Source organism: Lutra lutra, chromosome 7 (assembly GCF_902655055.1).
Source record: "Lutra lutra chromosome 7, mLutLut1.2, whole genome shotgun sequence".
NCBI lineage: Eukaryota > Metazoa > Chordata > Mammalia > Carnivora > Mustelidae > Lutra > Lutra lutra.
Window position 1 is genome coordinate 39,773,171 of NC_062284.1, and position 16,343 is coordinate 39,789,513.

The 16,343-nt window shown below is 37.0% G+C and overlaps 1 protein-coding gene across 2 annotated transcripts in view; it reads right to left on the reverse strand.

Moving 5' to 3' along the window:
* Positions 1 to 477: 477 nt before the first annotated feature.
* Positions 478 to 16,343, reverse strand: part of ADAM10 (ADAM metallopeptidase domain 10) — a 134,198-nt gene continuing 118,332 nt past the window's right edge. For both annotated transcript variants that reach the window (XM_047735763.1, XM_047735762.1), the window contains 5 exons: positions 15,568 to 15,751; positions 14,387 to 14,495; positions 13,458 to 13,678; positions 4,540 to 4,666; positions 478 to 2,736 (listed from right to left, as the gene is read on the reverse strand). In XM_047735763.1, coding sequence (XP_047591719.1) covers positions 2,642 to 2,736; positions 4,540 to 4,666; positions 13,458 to 13,678; positions 14,387 to 14,495; positions 15,568 to 15,751 — 736 coding nt within the window. In that variant the 3' untranslated portion in view covers positions 478 to 2,641. The remainder of the gene's footprint in view (positions 2,737 to 4,539; positions 4,667 to 13,457; positions 13,679 to 14,386; positions 14,496 to 15,567; positions 15,752 to 16,343) is intronic.

Consider the following 16,343-nt stretch of genomic DNA (forward strand, 5'->3'; position numbering starts at 1 on the left):
TTCTAGTTAAGACGGAAATGTCAGTTCTCTGCTTCTTTGCTATGATTTTGACAAAACAGGAAAAGGTGGCTCCAAATTTTAAAACATACTAACTACTAAAATGGGCTTTTAAAATAAATTAGGTACTTAGTATTCAAAACTTTGTAAAATATATGTAAGACCACAGTTTCCAAAATGACTTGGCTCATCTACCAAGACAAAGACTTTTAAACATTTTGAATATTGATTAGAAGTAATGTAAAGCAGTTGAGATCAGTTGAGTGTTTTTTTTAAAGGATCATTGTGTCTAGATGCAGAGATATCTAGTCATAAATTTTTTTCATGGACTCCTAACCTGGAATAAAACTATCCGTATGTGTATGGAAAGAGTCAATCCTCTCTGCTTAATCATCTCTCTCTTAGTTAGTAAGGAAAAGCTGCCTTACGGGAAGCTCCTTTTGATAGTTCTGAGAGTTCAAAGAGTATGGAACCTTCAAGTTGATTTCATCAAGTCTATTTATTAATGCATTTCAAGTTTCAAAAAACCTTACATCTTTGCACAATACTTTATTTTTTGCAATTTTTAGTAAAAATTTCCAAAGTGAACAAAAAGATACTGTATAAAACACAGTGGACATAAACTGACAGTAGTATTAGATCTCATTTGTCTTGATCCTTTTGTTTTACCACATCTTGATTTGCAGTGGAAAGAGTTCAGTGCACGTATCTCTTGTCAGAAAACATTTAACTTAGACTCAAAATAAAATAGGGCAGTGTGTACCTGCCAAAACCCTACCACAGGATAACATTACAAGCAAAAAATGTACATGTTCCAAAGTCTACCACACTCAAGAAGTTACTAAGAACTCTTGCAGAAGAAAAGTCACCATTTTAGAAATGCAAACCCACTTCCAACCTTTGCACAGTCCAAAAACAAAGGCATTTAAATGATTTAAAAGCAATTACATACATATCTACCTACTTGTCTGTTTAGAATTATTTATAGTCTATCTGGGGTTTCATGTACAAAATTTGTCTCTAAATCATGTACAAAAAGCTGTATTTTGAAAAAAGTCACCACGTACTGTACAAGTTTACAAGGAAGAGATCCCATTATTTTCTCTAGCATTTTTGGCCTTGCTGGCTTGCGTCACATTATGAGAATGATTGTGTAAACCTTATACTCTTAAGAAACAAAAAGGAAAAAATAAGCCAAAACACAAATCTTTTCAACGTTCCCTAAATTTGCCTCCTATGTGAAGCCAGAAAAAATCATAGCTGTTTACTTCTAATTTAAGTGATGTAGTTGGAAAACAGAAGCTATAAATATGTCACAAGCTTAAAACTTTTTGTAATGTCCCCTTCCATTCCTGCATAGCAATAAGCCTGTTAATACATTAAATGCTTTTGCTTTCTTTCTTTAAAAAGCCAATTATTTACATCTGTTTAAAAAATAAATTTGGAATGGGACATTGTGCTGTTTCACCTTCACTGCTGTTAAAATATTTTAAGGAAAAAAATGTCAGAAGGCCTATCTACAATTTTAACTACTAGTTGAACAAATCATCCTTCTTTAGTGGTTACCAATGATCAGTGATAGTATGCTGAAAAAACTGTTCCAATACTTTGATAAAATAAAAGACACAGCTTTTCTTTTCCGTATCAGAGAAAACCAAAAACATAATTAGCATACTTTAGATATATGGAAAACACAAATAACAGGCTACAAATAAAAAACTCATTTCATTGACATAATTTCTACCAAAGCGTGATTAAAATTTCACCTATCAATTCAAAACTGGAATTAGAAAGTTTAAGGTAAGTAAGCAGAAATCAGACATTTACGTAAGAACGGACTCTGAAGTAGTATGCTGCATATGTCCAGTTTGCACACTTAACTGTGTTCTTCAGCGTAGTCACTCCTGCACTCTCAGCAGCCATTGGATGAAGACAAGATGAATATCAGAACCAACTCCATCATTATAAAAAGGTAAATTGATTCTCACTTCAAAAACTGCCTGTGTAAAGCATTACAGAATCCTGGACCACTGAATACCACCATTCTCTGTTATCCTGAGTATGTCAATTAAACAGTAATTTTTCATTAAGAGCGGAAAAATTTTATAATACAAAGAAACATCCATATTGCAATTTCTGTTTACAATTGCACACAGAAGTACAGTGTACGTAAGAAATACATGTCTGCATATAACAAGGTATGTACATTGGCAAGTGATGTCTCCAATGTTGAGGTGGTCGAGCCTCCTAGCCTTGATTGGCAGTTGAAAAAAATATATATGTATTTCAATTTGTGATAAAAGTTTATCGAGAGCCAAGTCTGCCTGCAAGTGAAGAAAATGCAGCAACAAAGAACAGGGAACACGGGGCACATAATAATATTCTAAGACTTTGTGCCATTAGGTTAAAAATAGCTGTCCATAAGAAAATTGGGTTCCTTTTCCACCCCCCCACCCCCAAATTGGAATTTTCAGGCTTTAAAATTTAAGTAATTCCACCTGGTCTGAGGACATGATCTCTTGCCATTTTTTCTTCGACTGTTACTTGTGAGGGTTTAGTTGGGGGATGATGATTTAATAGGTGTCTCTTTGGAGTGAAGTTTTCCCATTGTAGGCACTAGGAAGAACCAAGGCAAAAGCTGCAGTTAACGTCTCATGTGTCCCATTTGATAACTCTCCCGGGGCCTCTGACGCTGGGGTTGCTGAATGGGCTGTGGGGGTCTCCTCCTCTTTAAAGTGCCTGTGAATCACAAACAAAAGTAAAATGGATATACTGTGCACTTTTTAATCTTAAAAAACAAAGCTGTCGATTCAATAAGAAAGGTTCTAGATCAGCACTATCCAACAGAAATACAACTCATATATGTAATTTTAAATTTTCTGGTAGCCATAATGAAAAAGATCAAAAAGATGGGCAAGATAATGTTAGTAACTTTTTTATTCCACTTAATCTGACGTAGGCAAAATATCATCACCTCAAGGTGTAATGAATACAAGAAAGTATTAATAAACTATTTCATTCTTTCCTGTATACCAAGTCTTCCCAGTCTGGTAGATAATTTATATTTACAACACATCTCACTGTTAACTTGGCACGTTTCAAGTGCTCAACAGACATAACTATTACGTTAATACATATTCTGAGGACAGAATCTATGAGGAATAAATTACAGAGTCCTTGAGCAAATGACTTAAACTCTCTGAAACTGAGATGCCTAGTCTGTAAAACAGGGGTAATAATGAACTCCTACAGCCTGTCTATGTAATCTGTGAGGATTATATGACAATTCATGTAAAAGTGCTTTTGGGGAGGATTCGATAATTGCTAGGGTTGGTTTTCTTTCTTTTTGTTTTTTTAAGTTTTTAAAGGTAGAATTTGCTTAAAGTGAAATCAAGTAAAAAAAACTGTTATGTTGCATGAGATCCTAATTGGTAACATATCTAATGAGTGTCATGTGGCCCTTAGAAATCCCTAGGAAATTAATATAAATTCTATGGTGCTCACACTGTCAATTTACAAAAAGCAATGACATCAAAATCACATTTCCTCTGATTCCCACCAAGACACTGTCCCAAGCATGACTACTGAGCTCTCTTGTGCCAAGATAGGTAAATTTAGGCAAACAGTTGAGGGAAAAATTGTAAGAAACCCCTAGTTTTAAACTACTTTGTATAGGGTATCAGACTTGGCCTGAGGTGAGAGGTTTATAAGAAGTCTGTGGGAGGCAGGAGAGGGACAGCTGTCATTTACCTCTCGTTCTCCCCCACCATTATGGCACCATGTCTGCTCCACACCTAGAGTGAACAGTTCTGGCGCAGGCATTTCTGAGGGCAGCACAGAAGCCACAAATAGCTTGGGGAAGGTGAGGCACAAACAGATGGGAACTAAATAATCTGGAGCAGTTGCTTCCTAACCTTTTTCTTTTCCAAATCCCTGGAGCGAATGTAAAGAAAGCCTCCTCCCAATGCTGTGTCTCCATGAGAGGTCAGGGTGGACCCCAAACCTCAGGAATTGTTTTCAGAGACGGAGAGTAAAAACCACGGTTTCTTGGTGACTGAAGCCTCCATCCTAAGCCCTTCCCACAGACTGTTATCTTTATTTTCCCATAAGCACCACCCCTCAGGAAAATGAATTTATGTGCCAGAAAATATTTCAAGAGCACAAACAACAGAAACAATAACAGAAGCACAGCTATTAGAATAATCAATCATTTAGAAGTAGCCTATCATAATAAAAACAAAGAAGGGAAGATTTTAGAATACAAAAAATAAGAAAAGAGAAAACAGGTATCAGGCAAAAATATAACTGTCCAAATCTAAATATTTTTAGTGACTCAAGACAGATTAGCATTAAATTGGTAGCCATTAGCAAACTAGATTGGATTGACAAAAAACATACTTAAAAATCAAATAATTCATCTATTAATCTTATTCTCAAAGAGAAAGTACTATGAAATTTGTTAAAAGACCCATTTATCATTCAATTCTACCTGCTGAACAGTTCAAAGTTATAAAAAAACATATCTTGCTCAAAGTGTCTTACCTGGAAGAGGTTTAGGAGGAGGCAGCTTTGGATTACTACTTGGAGTATGAACACTGCATATCTTAATAAATCCAGCCATTAGCATGATCAGGGCAATTCCCATAAGTAATACTGCCCACCAATAAATCTAGAAATAAACAGATTTTTCTACTGAAAAAACTGCAAAATATTTTTAGAATATTTTATATTACATAAAATATATATATTACATTTTAATTTCTGAAGAACATTTGTTCTTTGGGAAGTGTACAGATACCACATATAAGATTAATTTCTTTTTTTTTTTTTCCCTTAAGATTTTATTTATTTATTTGACAGAGAGAGAGGGACAGCGAGAGAAGGAACACAAGCAGGGGTAGTAGAGGAGGGAGAGGTTTCCGGCTGAGCAGAGGGTCCAACATGGCGCTTCATCCCAGGATCCTGGGATCCTGTAGTATTACCTCCAATGTGATCCAATCCATAAACACCAAGAATCAATCGTTTTCCTACTTTCAGGATGATGTGCTAGCCACAGGAGATGTACATCTATTCCTAAAGTCCACTGTATTTTCTAACATATTTCCTTCCCTCTAGTTTTCCCTGCTCAAAACCATCTTCTACATGGTCATCAGTGTTACAACTACCTAAAATATGGAATTGACTATGCCATTCCTCTCTGTAAAACCCTTCTTTAAAACCGTCCCACCAAGGATCTCTAAAACCATTAAGCAGGAGGGAGGAAAAAAAAAACTTGAGCACAATCAAGTACAGCAAAGCACATATATGATTCTACTTAAAAATATACACACACACACACACACACACACACACACACATACATGCATATGAGGGGGGTGCCTGGGTGGCACAGTTGGTTCAATAAGTGGCTCTTGGTTTCAGCTAAGGTCATGATCTCGGGGCATGAGATCAAGCCCCATGTTGGACTCTACACTCAGCATGGGGTCTGCTTGGAATTCTCTCTCCCTCTCCCTCTGCCCTTCCTGCTTGTGCTAAGATAAATAAATAGATTTAAAATAAATAAGAAAATAAACACACACATGCATGTATGTATATAGGTATATGTATATATATGGATGCTAGTCACTTGGGCATCCAATTCTTGATTTCAGCTCAGGTCATAATCTCAGGGTTGTGAGATCGAGTGTCACATTAGGCTCTGCACTGGGTGTGAAGCCTGCTTAAGATTCTCTCTCTCTCTCTCTGCGCCTCCCCACCCACTCATGCTCTCTTTCTCTCTATAAATAAATAAATTCATTCATTCATTCATTCATTCATTCTTGTAATGGTATAGATGGTTTCTAAAGAATATACAAAAAAATCATCTTGAGAAGACTGGGCTTCAGGGGGAAAAGGTGGCTTATTTTTCAATGCATTACTTTGCCAATTAAAAAAAAAAGGATAATCACACTTACAAAAAGAAAAAAAGTAAAAACAAGACTTTTTAATTAAAAAAAAATATGTGACTTTTTAGATCCTCCCTATTCATAAAACATCCATCTGTACGCTCTATTTCTACTAGTCCTTAAGAATTTAGTTTTGGTATCACCTCCTTAAAGAGATATTCCCTAAAGAGGTCTTCCCTATTTTCTATGAAAACACCAGGCAGAAATGAAAATACGTTTCTCTGTGCTTGTCTTCTCGAATCCAGACTGGACTAAAGGCTCCCTGAATTTATATGATATAAACTTAGTACCTGTCCCACAAAAAAGTACCTGTTGGACTAGTTATTACCAGTGAGTCACTACAGCAAACACCGACTCTTATAAACACTTCTAAACAGCTCATTTGTTATTTCTAGATTGCCCACACAAATAATGTGACAAGACTGAGATAGGATATAAAAAATAGTGGTTTTGATATCTCTGATACTAGTTTTTTAGTACCTAAGACATTTTAAATACAAGATGCAAGTAGTATGAGAAGAACAGAAGCAGATAAGAAAGCAAGCCTGGATTTAGTTATGGTTATAACTGTAGAAAACAAAAGTCAAAAGTTGAAGGTCCAGTTGAGATCAATAAACATTTACTAAAATATGGCATCCGGTTCCCAATGGACTTCCAGTTCCTTTTAGCAGTGTTCTTGGACTTCCTCCAAATTTTTCCAGGTAATTAACTACGTATCTCAAAAGCCCACAGCCTGAGATGTTTTAGTGACGACAATAGCAGCTCCTCTGAGTTTAGTGTGTGGGGAAACGAAATGTCACAGTGGTGAGAATACAGCAAGAAAAACTAAACAAACAAAACAATGGTGTATTTGAGAGCGTAGTAAATAAATATAATAAATAAATAAATAAATAAATAAATAAATAATAAATAAATAAATAAATAAGTAAGTAAATAAATATAAATAAACCACCTTTGGTTGAGGGTATTTTTAATGTTCCTTTTAAAAGAGAATTATCATAGAATTGGTTAAATGTGAAATTATACATACTATAAAATTAGAGGAAAGAATACCAAACCAGGCTAACAAATGAAAAATATGTGTTTCAGCTGTAAAGAAAAGACCACAATTTGTCCACCTGCTAGAATATCAAAGAAAGGAGAGCCATCACTTACTCAACAAACATTTAATGAGTGTAAATTATGCGTGAACTCTCGCCTTTCATAGATACAAGGGGGTTGAGTGAAACTTAAGAGACAAAGAGAAGATAACCAAAAGGTTAACACACAGCTTTGCAGTTACCAAGCACTAACTCAAGTCTAAGAAAATAATTCTACAAAGGAAACAGACAGACATTATTCAACAGAGTCATTTACATGGCCAAAAGAACACAAAGTAGAAAAAAAAGTAAAAATTACAAATTAAAAGGTCAAAATTTACCAGTCTAATTTATTATGTACTAATTATAATTGTTTTTTATTTAATAATCTAAATAAACAAAAGGGACCTATAGGATTATAAAATGATAAAAGAGGTATCACCCAAAAGAAAACTGTGAGGAAGAAGGAGCAACACATACACTCAAGTCTCTCCAGACACAGGAGTCTTTACTGTATTTTAAACATCCCCATGGGGCATCTGGGTGGCTCAGTGGGTTGAACACCTGACTCTTGGTTTCAGCTCAGGTCATGATCTTGGGGTCCTGGGATGGAGCCCCGTGGCAGGCCCTGCACTCAGTGCAGAGCCCACTTCTCTGCCTCTCTCTCCCTCTGCCCCTCTCCCCCTCTTGTGCGTAAGCATGCACTTGAGCACGCACACACTCTTTCTCTAAAACAAATAAATAAAATCTTAAAAAATCTCCAGAAAAACTCAACCAGATAATCGTTTCAGTGAATGTTCCAGAGTTTGACAACTCACTCCCCGTAAATGACTCTAGACCTCCTGTGGCTCACAAAGCCTTTTTGGGCCCACAGCTCCTTGTGGTGATGCCAGTTTTGCCACCCTGCAGGGACAAAAGGCTTCCCTTCTATCCTTCAGAATATACTGGCGTCTAGACTTTGAACACCCCCACGTGCCACCCCTCACACCAATCTGCCAAGCAGAAAGCAACTGACTCCTCATCTCTTAGTTACTTTCATCGTAGCCTGAGCAAGCAGGATAAAATACCGCTGAGAGAAACCTGAAGATATTATAGCTTCAAAGTTAAGATAATATGCACAATTTTTATTCTTTTCCATATACATTATGACATTTAAGAAATCTGCTACATTCATCTAGCAAATATATACTGAATCCCTACCATATGCTAAGCTCTATGACAATACTGCATCTTTGTTGTTCAGGTTTCACAAATGATAGCTATGTGGCCTATTCTACCACACAATGAAGGTCCACATCCACCCTCCATTTTAACATGTGAGGAGGCCAGAGTAGAAAATTCTGTCATAAGCCTTTTAAAAAATGAGTCATTACACTACAGAGACTAAAAAAATGGTTCCCAAACTTGAGCATGCACCATCACCTACTGTCTCAGTGGCTCAAGGATGAAGCCCAATAATCTGCATTTCTAGCAAGTCTCTACCTAGAGACAACACTGACACTGCTGGTCAGGGGACCACACTTTGAAATCCAATGCTCTAGATTATGGTTTGGCAAACACTTCCTCTAAAAGGCCAGATAGATATTTTAGATTTGGGGGGCCAGTCTCTGTTGCAACTACTCAAAGTACAAAAGCAGCCATAGACAATATGGAAATGGATGGGTGTGGCCATGCTCCAATAAATCATTATTTATGGACACTGAAATCTGAACTGATATAATTTTCAAAGGAATGTTACTTCAGTAATATCTTTTGATTTCTTCAACTACTTGAAAATATTTTTAGCCCATGAGCCACACAAAAACAGGCAGTGGACTAGATTTGGCTCATAAGCCATTCTGCTGACCCCTGGTACTAGATAAATAGTTGGTTCTCAGTCCTGGCTCCCCACCAGAAATAGCTGAGGAGCTTTTAAAAGACCCAGATACTTAAGCGCCATCCCATGAGATTCTGAATTAATTAGTCTAAGCCCTAATTAATGAATAACCAGGAATAAGAATTACTGGTTTGTTTTTTTAAGATTTTATTTATTTGACAGACAGAGATCACAAGTAGGCAGAGAGGTAGGCAGAGACAGAGAGAGGGGGAAGCAGGCTCCCCGCTGAGCAGAGAGCCCGATGCAGGGCTCAATCCCAGCACCCTGGGATCATGACCTGAGCCGAAGGCAGAGGCTTTAAACCACTGAGCCACCCAGGTGCCCCCAAGAATTACTGATCTTAATCCATGTTCCCCCAAGTAACTTCTAAGGATATTTAGGATTTAATAAGCCTTATGTGAATAAAGATTTCTAGTGTCAAGTAAGTTTGGAAAATGAAATTTAAGGATTTTTTACTGTAGGACTTCCCACAAAATTCTCATAAGTATCTAAGAGAGGACTACAGTATATAATGTTTTCCAGATTCATTTGACTACTAAACCCATACATCTAGTGTTCTATGAAGCACTCAGGAAACACTTGCTTCAATCTTTCATAAAGAAGAACAGATACTTAATACTGAGGTTCATAAAGTTACAACAAAATATGAGAGAAGAAATTAATTTAAAAATGAGAAATACAATTGATTCTTATCAAAATAATTAAAAAAAGAAAAACTGATAAATCTAAACAAAAAGGAAAAAGTAACAAAATAACAGGAGATTACTTTTAAAAAGATGGAGAGGGGCACCTGGGTGCCTTAGTCAGTTAAATGTCCACTCTTTATTTCAGCTCAGATCATGATCTCAGGTAGTGAGATCAAGCCCCCCACTCACCCCCTCCCCAAGTCGGGCTCAGCACTTTGTGTGGAATCTGCTTGAGATTCTCTCCCTCCCTCTGCCCCTTCCCCCAATCATGCTTTGTCTCTTTCTCAAATATGTAAATAAACCTCAAAAAGATGGAGAAATACAATGATAAATTTGAAAAAAAATCAAAGTCAAAGATGGTTTTCTACAATGTCAAATCTAATACAAAAGATATAGAAGATGTGAACACATCAGTAACTATGGAAGAAAGTGAAAAAGAACTACCAAAGCCCTCAACCCTGTTTTTAAAAAAAGAAGATAAGGATGCAGGGTCTCTATAGATTTCTTGGTAATCGCTTTCAAACTTTTTAAGGACTAGGCGACTCCTTAATAAATCCAAAGGATGTTTATCATTATCTCTTTGCCAGATACAAATTTAGCAAACATATTTTTTAAAAATACATTCAAAAGGGGCGCCTGGGTGACTCAGTGGGTTAGGGCCTCTGCCTTCCGCTCAGGTCATGATCTCAGGGTCCTGGGATAGAGCCCCACATCAGGCTCTCTGCTCCCAGGAGCCTGCTTCCCCCTCTCTCTCTCCCTGCCTGCCTCTCTGCCCACTTCTGGTTTCTATCTGCCAAATAAATAAATAAAATCTTTAAAAAAAAAAAAAAATACATTCAAATACTACCAAAAACTTTTCCCAGAAAAAAAAGTAGAAGTTTTCTTACATCATTTCCGTGATACCAGCAGCAGTCAGTAACTCATGCCCTGAAAAGTATTAAACTGTTCAGATTCTTCTTACTCTACACAATCTGAGGAGTAAAGGTGCCAGGGTATGCTACAGAAAGGAGATAAAAGCCACTGGCCCTACTAGAAAGGAAAGTCAGTGAAACTAACCCTCCTTCCTTTCACAGCATCTTACACCACAGCATCCTAATAATCTAGCTTATTAACTAGAAGGACACTTTCCTGACATGATGAAAAACCAGACCATGAAGCATTCATGTAACCTCTGCTATGCAAGTGAACTCTGCACAGAACACAAATCAGACAAATAACTTCTAAGAAACTGGATTTTTGTTTTTTTTTTTTTTTTTTGACAGAGAGATCACAAGCAGGCAGAGAGAGAGGAGGAAGCAGGCTCCCCGAGAGCGCAGAGAGCCCGATGCGGGGCTCGATCCCAGGACTCCGAGATCATGACCTGAGCCGAAGGCAGCGGCTTAACCCACTGAGCCACCCAGGCGCCCCTGGATTTTTGTTATCTTAACTGTTTGGCCTGGGAATGCCCACAAATGCAGCAGCAGCCTGCTGGCTCTCTCCAAGCATTATGGACCATGCTATCTGAAAGAGTGGCATGAGAATGTCAACAGTGACATAAAATGAAAGCATTCTACACTCACTTAAGGCAAACTTGTATAAAACTAAAAGTGCCTGATTAATCAGTTTCAGAACACAAGAAAAGACTTCATATTGCTAATTCATTTTAAGAAGCATTTCACTAAATCCTCAAATCTAAATATGAAAAAACGTTTTAAAAATGCTTTTAGGGACATCTGGGTGGCTCAGTCAGTTAAGCATTTGACTCTTGATTTCAAGTCTTGATCTCGGGGTTGTTAGTTCAAACCCTGTGTTGGGCCTCATGCTGGGCATGGAGCCCACTTAAAAAGGAGAAAAAAAAAAACCCTGGGGGGGGAAAAAAGTAATACTTTTAAAAAAATCATTTCCCTTAAATATTTTTGAAATAGGAATGAAGGAGCTTTTGATATGCTAAATAAAGGAATCAAAATTAGAGAGAATGGAGAAAAGTAAAAAAACATTATTTTTAGATATGATTCACTATCTTGAAAACCTAAAATATCTGGCACAACATACACTCAAATAGAACATACCTCTGAGATCTCCATTATCAGATTACTTTTTCAAATATTGTCTTCTATAGTTGACAAGTATACCAGATCTCAACTTACTCTTATCAGAGATAATGGGGGGGGGGGGGTCTGGATCTGAATTGAAAAGAAGGAAGTAAAGGACCAAGAAAGGTAAGCTACTTAAAGTCACATATCTGACAAATGCCAGAGGATGATATGAATCCTTGCACAATTCCCAAGCCTATACTCTTTCATCTTTGCCATAGTGCCAAAGGCACCTTCAGCTTAATGGATATTTTTTTGAACACCTATTATGCACCAAGCACAGGAGTAAGAAAATGAGTAACATATCATGTTTTAAGGAGACCTAAGTCAATTGACCCACTTTTGGTTTAAAACCTAGGTCTCTTAGAGGAATCTGGCTGGTTCAGTAGGTAGAGAATGCAACTCTTGATTTAGGGTCATGAATTCAAGCCCCATGTTGGACAAAGCACTTAAAAAAAAAAAAAAAAAAAAGGAAAGGAAAGGAAAATTAAAAGTATTCTCCAAAAACAAATAAATAAATCCTAGGCTTCCTAAATCCAGGTTCAATGATCCTTCTACCTCATAATCATGATATAATCTAAAAATCCTACACTCTAACAAGTGGAGTATTATTCTTCATATGTTTAAGAAGCATCATTTTTTATTATTAATTTATTTGAGAGAGTGCGTTCAAGTGTGTGCATGTGCGAAGGGGGGCAGAGGGAGGAGAGAAGCAGGCTCTCTGCTGAGTGCAGAACCCACTTGGGGTTCAATCTCACCTCCCTTGAGATCATGACCTGAGATGAAATCAAGAGTCGGGGGGCTTAACCAATTGAGCCACCCAGGCATCCCAATAAACACCATTTTAATACTGGAGATAATTTCAAAGTTTGTATATTACAAATGTTATTACAAGAGTACCGAAAAGGATGAAAAACCACAGATGACTTTTTTGTGCCTTTAAGGCATCTTCAGTCCCGAACACACACAAAAAATGTAAGAAACAATTTGGGAATGGGGGAAGGGAGGAGGACCTGAGTTCTAAGTCAATTTCCAAAGCAAACTCATTCAATTCACATATAGCACACGTTCAAATATACACTTGCAAATTTCCTACTGATATTTTAATGTAATCACTTAGAAACATGAATATTTAAGTGACTTCAGATAGTCATTCTCAGCAATCTTTTAAGAAAATTTCAGGTAATTCAACATCTGTACAGCTTGGAGAAATGTGGGCTTAAAAATAATATAGTTCAGTGGATTTATGCCAGATGAACATCCATGATCATTAACAAATCTGCAAAACGCTCTATATCGGATCTTAGCTGTTCAACATTTCTGATCACTGACAAGATAAAAACCAAGGAATTATATTGAAACAGAAAAAACCTGCAGAAAAATCACCAATTTCTATTTCAGCAAAGTAGAAGCTGCAGCTGGCTATCTGTCATATTGAGACAAGGAAGAAACATAAAAAGCAAGCAAGCCTTTCCAGGACAACTTGAGGAAAATGCCCTAATAATATCGACCAGAAGAGGAAGTAACCCACTCAGGAGAAGAACCAGTGAGCAGAGTAAAACAGAAGGACTCCCCATCATCTACCATGTACTCTATGAATAATATACATATGGGGTTTCTGACCACTTTGAAAGAAAATAATACACAGGGATAATTGAACTGATAAAGTTAATTCCAGTATAAATAGGAAAGAAGTGATTTTTCTCTTAACACTAGTGACTGCTGACCAGGTGAAATTACCAAAAAAAAAAAAAAAAAAAAAGTTAAGATAAGTTTTCTTTATAAATAAAAACTATACTTACCACAATCCATTCAGCAATATTTTCGTAGAGCTCTGGACTAAAAATTGCTTTTTTAAGCCTGGCTAGAGGACCATCAGCATCTACTAGTCTGCACCGCATGAAAACATCACAGTAGCCTCTAAAGTCATTGCAAGGGGACCCAGGTTGCAAGGTGATCGTTCGACCAACGAAGTGCATGCTCCACCGCGAAGACCCTGTACTGGCACAAGTTGATGGGTCCACTGGAAAAGAAGTGCCAAATAGAAGTTGAAGATCAGATTTCCTACCAGACTAGATGAGGAGAGAGGGAGGAAAGGAAAAAAACTGCCTAAAATCATTACTATGACATGTTATATAGACTTGCATTGGTTAGGCTGGATAACACCATTGGTAATTCGCCTTAAACATACAATATAAACAAACAGCCAGCAACACCTGATTTTGTACCTACAATGGCTAATGGTGTTTATATTAATTATTGCCATAAAGCTGGCAGGTTTTTGTCTAGCTTATCATTTTTAAAACGCTGTAGGGATCATAATACTAGAAACAAAATGCTACGCTACATTTAAAATTTTCCAAAGAGGACCAGTATCAGTGGAAATGACCTGTCCAAACTGGATAACAATGTTTAATGCTTAAAACGTAAGAGGAAAATGAGTCCTGGTTGGCTCAGCTGATACAGCATGAGACTCTTGATCTTGGGGTTGTGAGTTCAAGCCCCACGTTGGGGGCAGAGTTTACTTTAAAAAAAAATTTTTAGGGGCACCTGGTTGGCTTAGTCAAAGAAGCATGCAACTCTGATCTCAGGATTGTGACTTCAAGCCCCACATTGGGTCTAGAGATTACTAAATAATAATAAATAAATACACAAACTAACTTAAAAAAATTAAGGAGAAAAATTAGGTTTTAAAACAGATTTTATATTCTTGTGTTTTTAAAATCCTTACTCTTCTTCATACAGCAAACATGGCATAATTCCTTATCATCTTTGCCATCTGAGCTGGCACAGGTACACTCCTCCAGGCCATACTTCTCACAGATAGAACCTGCACATTGCTGCAAGAAAAATAAAAGACCAGTTATTAATCTCTCTACAGTCAAACCTATTGTTCACAGTGACAGGTATACACCTCTGATGCTAAAATAATTAAGTAGAGGGGCGCCTGGGTGGCTCAGTGGGTTAAAGCCTCTGCCTTCGGCTCAGGTCATGATCCCAGGGTCCTGGGATTGAGCCCCGCATCAGGCTCTCTGCTCAGCAGGGAGCCTGCTTCCTCCTCTTTCTCTGCCTTTCTGCCTACTTGTGATCTCTGTCAAATAAGAAAGTAAAATCTTAAAAAAAAAAAAAAAATTAAGCAGAAACACCATGGGGAACAAAAAAGTATAGATTAATATCAGAAGTGGATCATATAAACACACCCAAAAAACAATTAAGTGCAAATAAGGTAGCAAATCTTTTTTTTTTTTTAATTTGACAGAGATCACAAGTAGGCAGAGAGGCAGGGAGAGAGAGAGAGGAGGAAGCAGGTTCCCCGCCAAGCAGAGAGCCCGTTGTGGGGCCCGATTCCAGGACCCTGAGATCATGACCTGAGCCGAAGGCCTCAACCCACTGAGCCACCAGGAGCCCCAAGGTAGCAAATCTTTTAAAGAAATGGCAACTTAAAAAAAAATCTGAACAAAACAAAAATAGAGAAAGAGATTAGATGAGCATCAATTTTATATTGGTTATTATGGCTCCTTTATAAGTGAATGTCTAGCCAAGAAAGCTTTAAAGGCTTCACATTCAGATAAAATGACCAGAAGAGTCCTTTTATGTAGGCTGTTAAAATACTAATTTATAAAACTCAAAAGCAGTGCAAAGTCATATGCCTAGCTATACAACTATTTTTCTCTAGAGACTATCAAACACATGCAGTGGAAAGATGAAAGGTTAGTCAGTAACTAATCGAATGCCACCAGGCACTTATACCACACGGTATATTCATGGCTTTATGAGGGAACAGAAAGGGATATTATTAAAACAGGGACCAGGATCAATTACTAGAATGCTGCGGCTTTAAGTAACAAACAATTATTCTGAAAAAGCAGGTTTTATAAAACTAAATGAAAAGGTTATAAAGCAAATGCTTACCCCATTAATGCACACTTGTGTATGCCTATTACAGTCCGTAAAGTTTGGTTTAGGATCAGAGGCTGGGCAGAGAGCTGTGATGCCATTACATATTCCTTCTTTTGCACAGTCTGAATCATCCCGACACTTCTCAGTTTTTGATTTGAACGCACACTGTGCTGTACAACAGGGACCTTGGCTTGGGCTAGAATGAACACTAAACTTTAGATTAAGGAAAATTACTTGCTTATTTCCTATATGCATAGATATGGTCCTAATTTTTAAATTGTAAGTCTCATCTTTTATGTAAGTATGTTATTGGTATAAAACTTCAGATTTTGGACTAAGAGGCTACTAAATTTCAACATTCTATAAATGTAAAAGAGTGACTGTCTGGTTTTTGTAATCAAGGCATACTGTATTCAACACTCTTATTCTACTTGCCTTTAGTGAAAGGCTATCAGAGAAAACAGATTTAATATTAGGTGAGCTATCAGTGTGTTTGACAGTTAACATCATACATTAGTCAATTCATCAATTTTTCTCACATTTATATGCTAACATCAAACTAGGATATACAGACCAACCATTTAAAAAGAAGTGCACTGGCAATATTTTGTTGCTTATATCTACCATTACCAAAGTAATTTTGACAAGTGAAATAATTATACGACACTAAGTTACAAGAGTCTATGAAATCAGTATTACCTAGATATTTAAAGTTAAAATTCTAAAAATACGGATGAAAGTCACATTTTTAAGTTAGGAACTGAACAGTGTGTATTTTATTGAGCGTC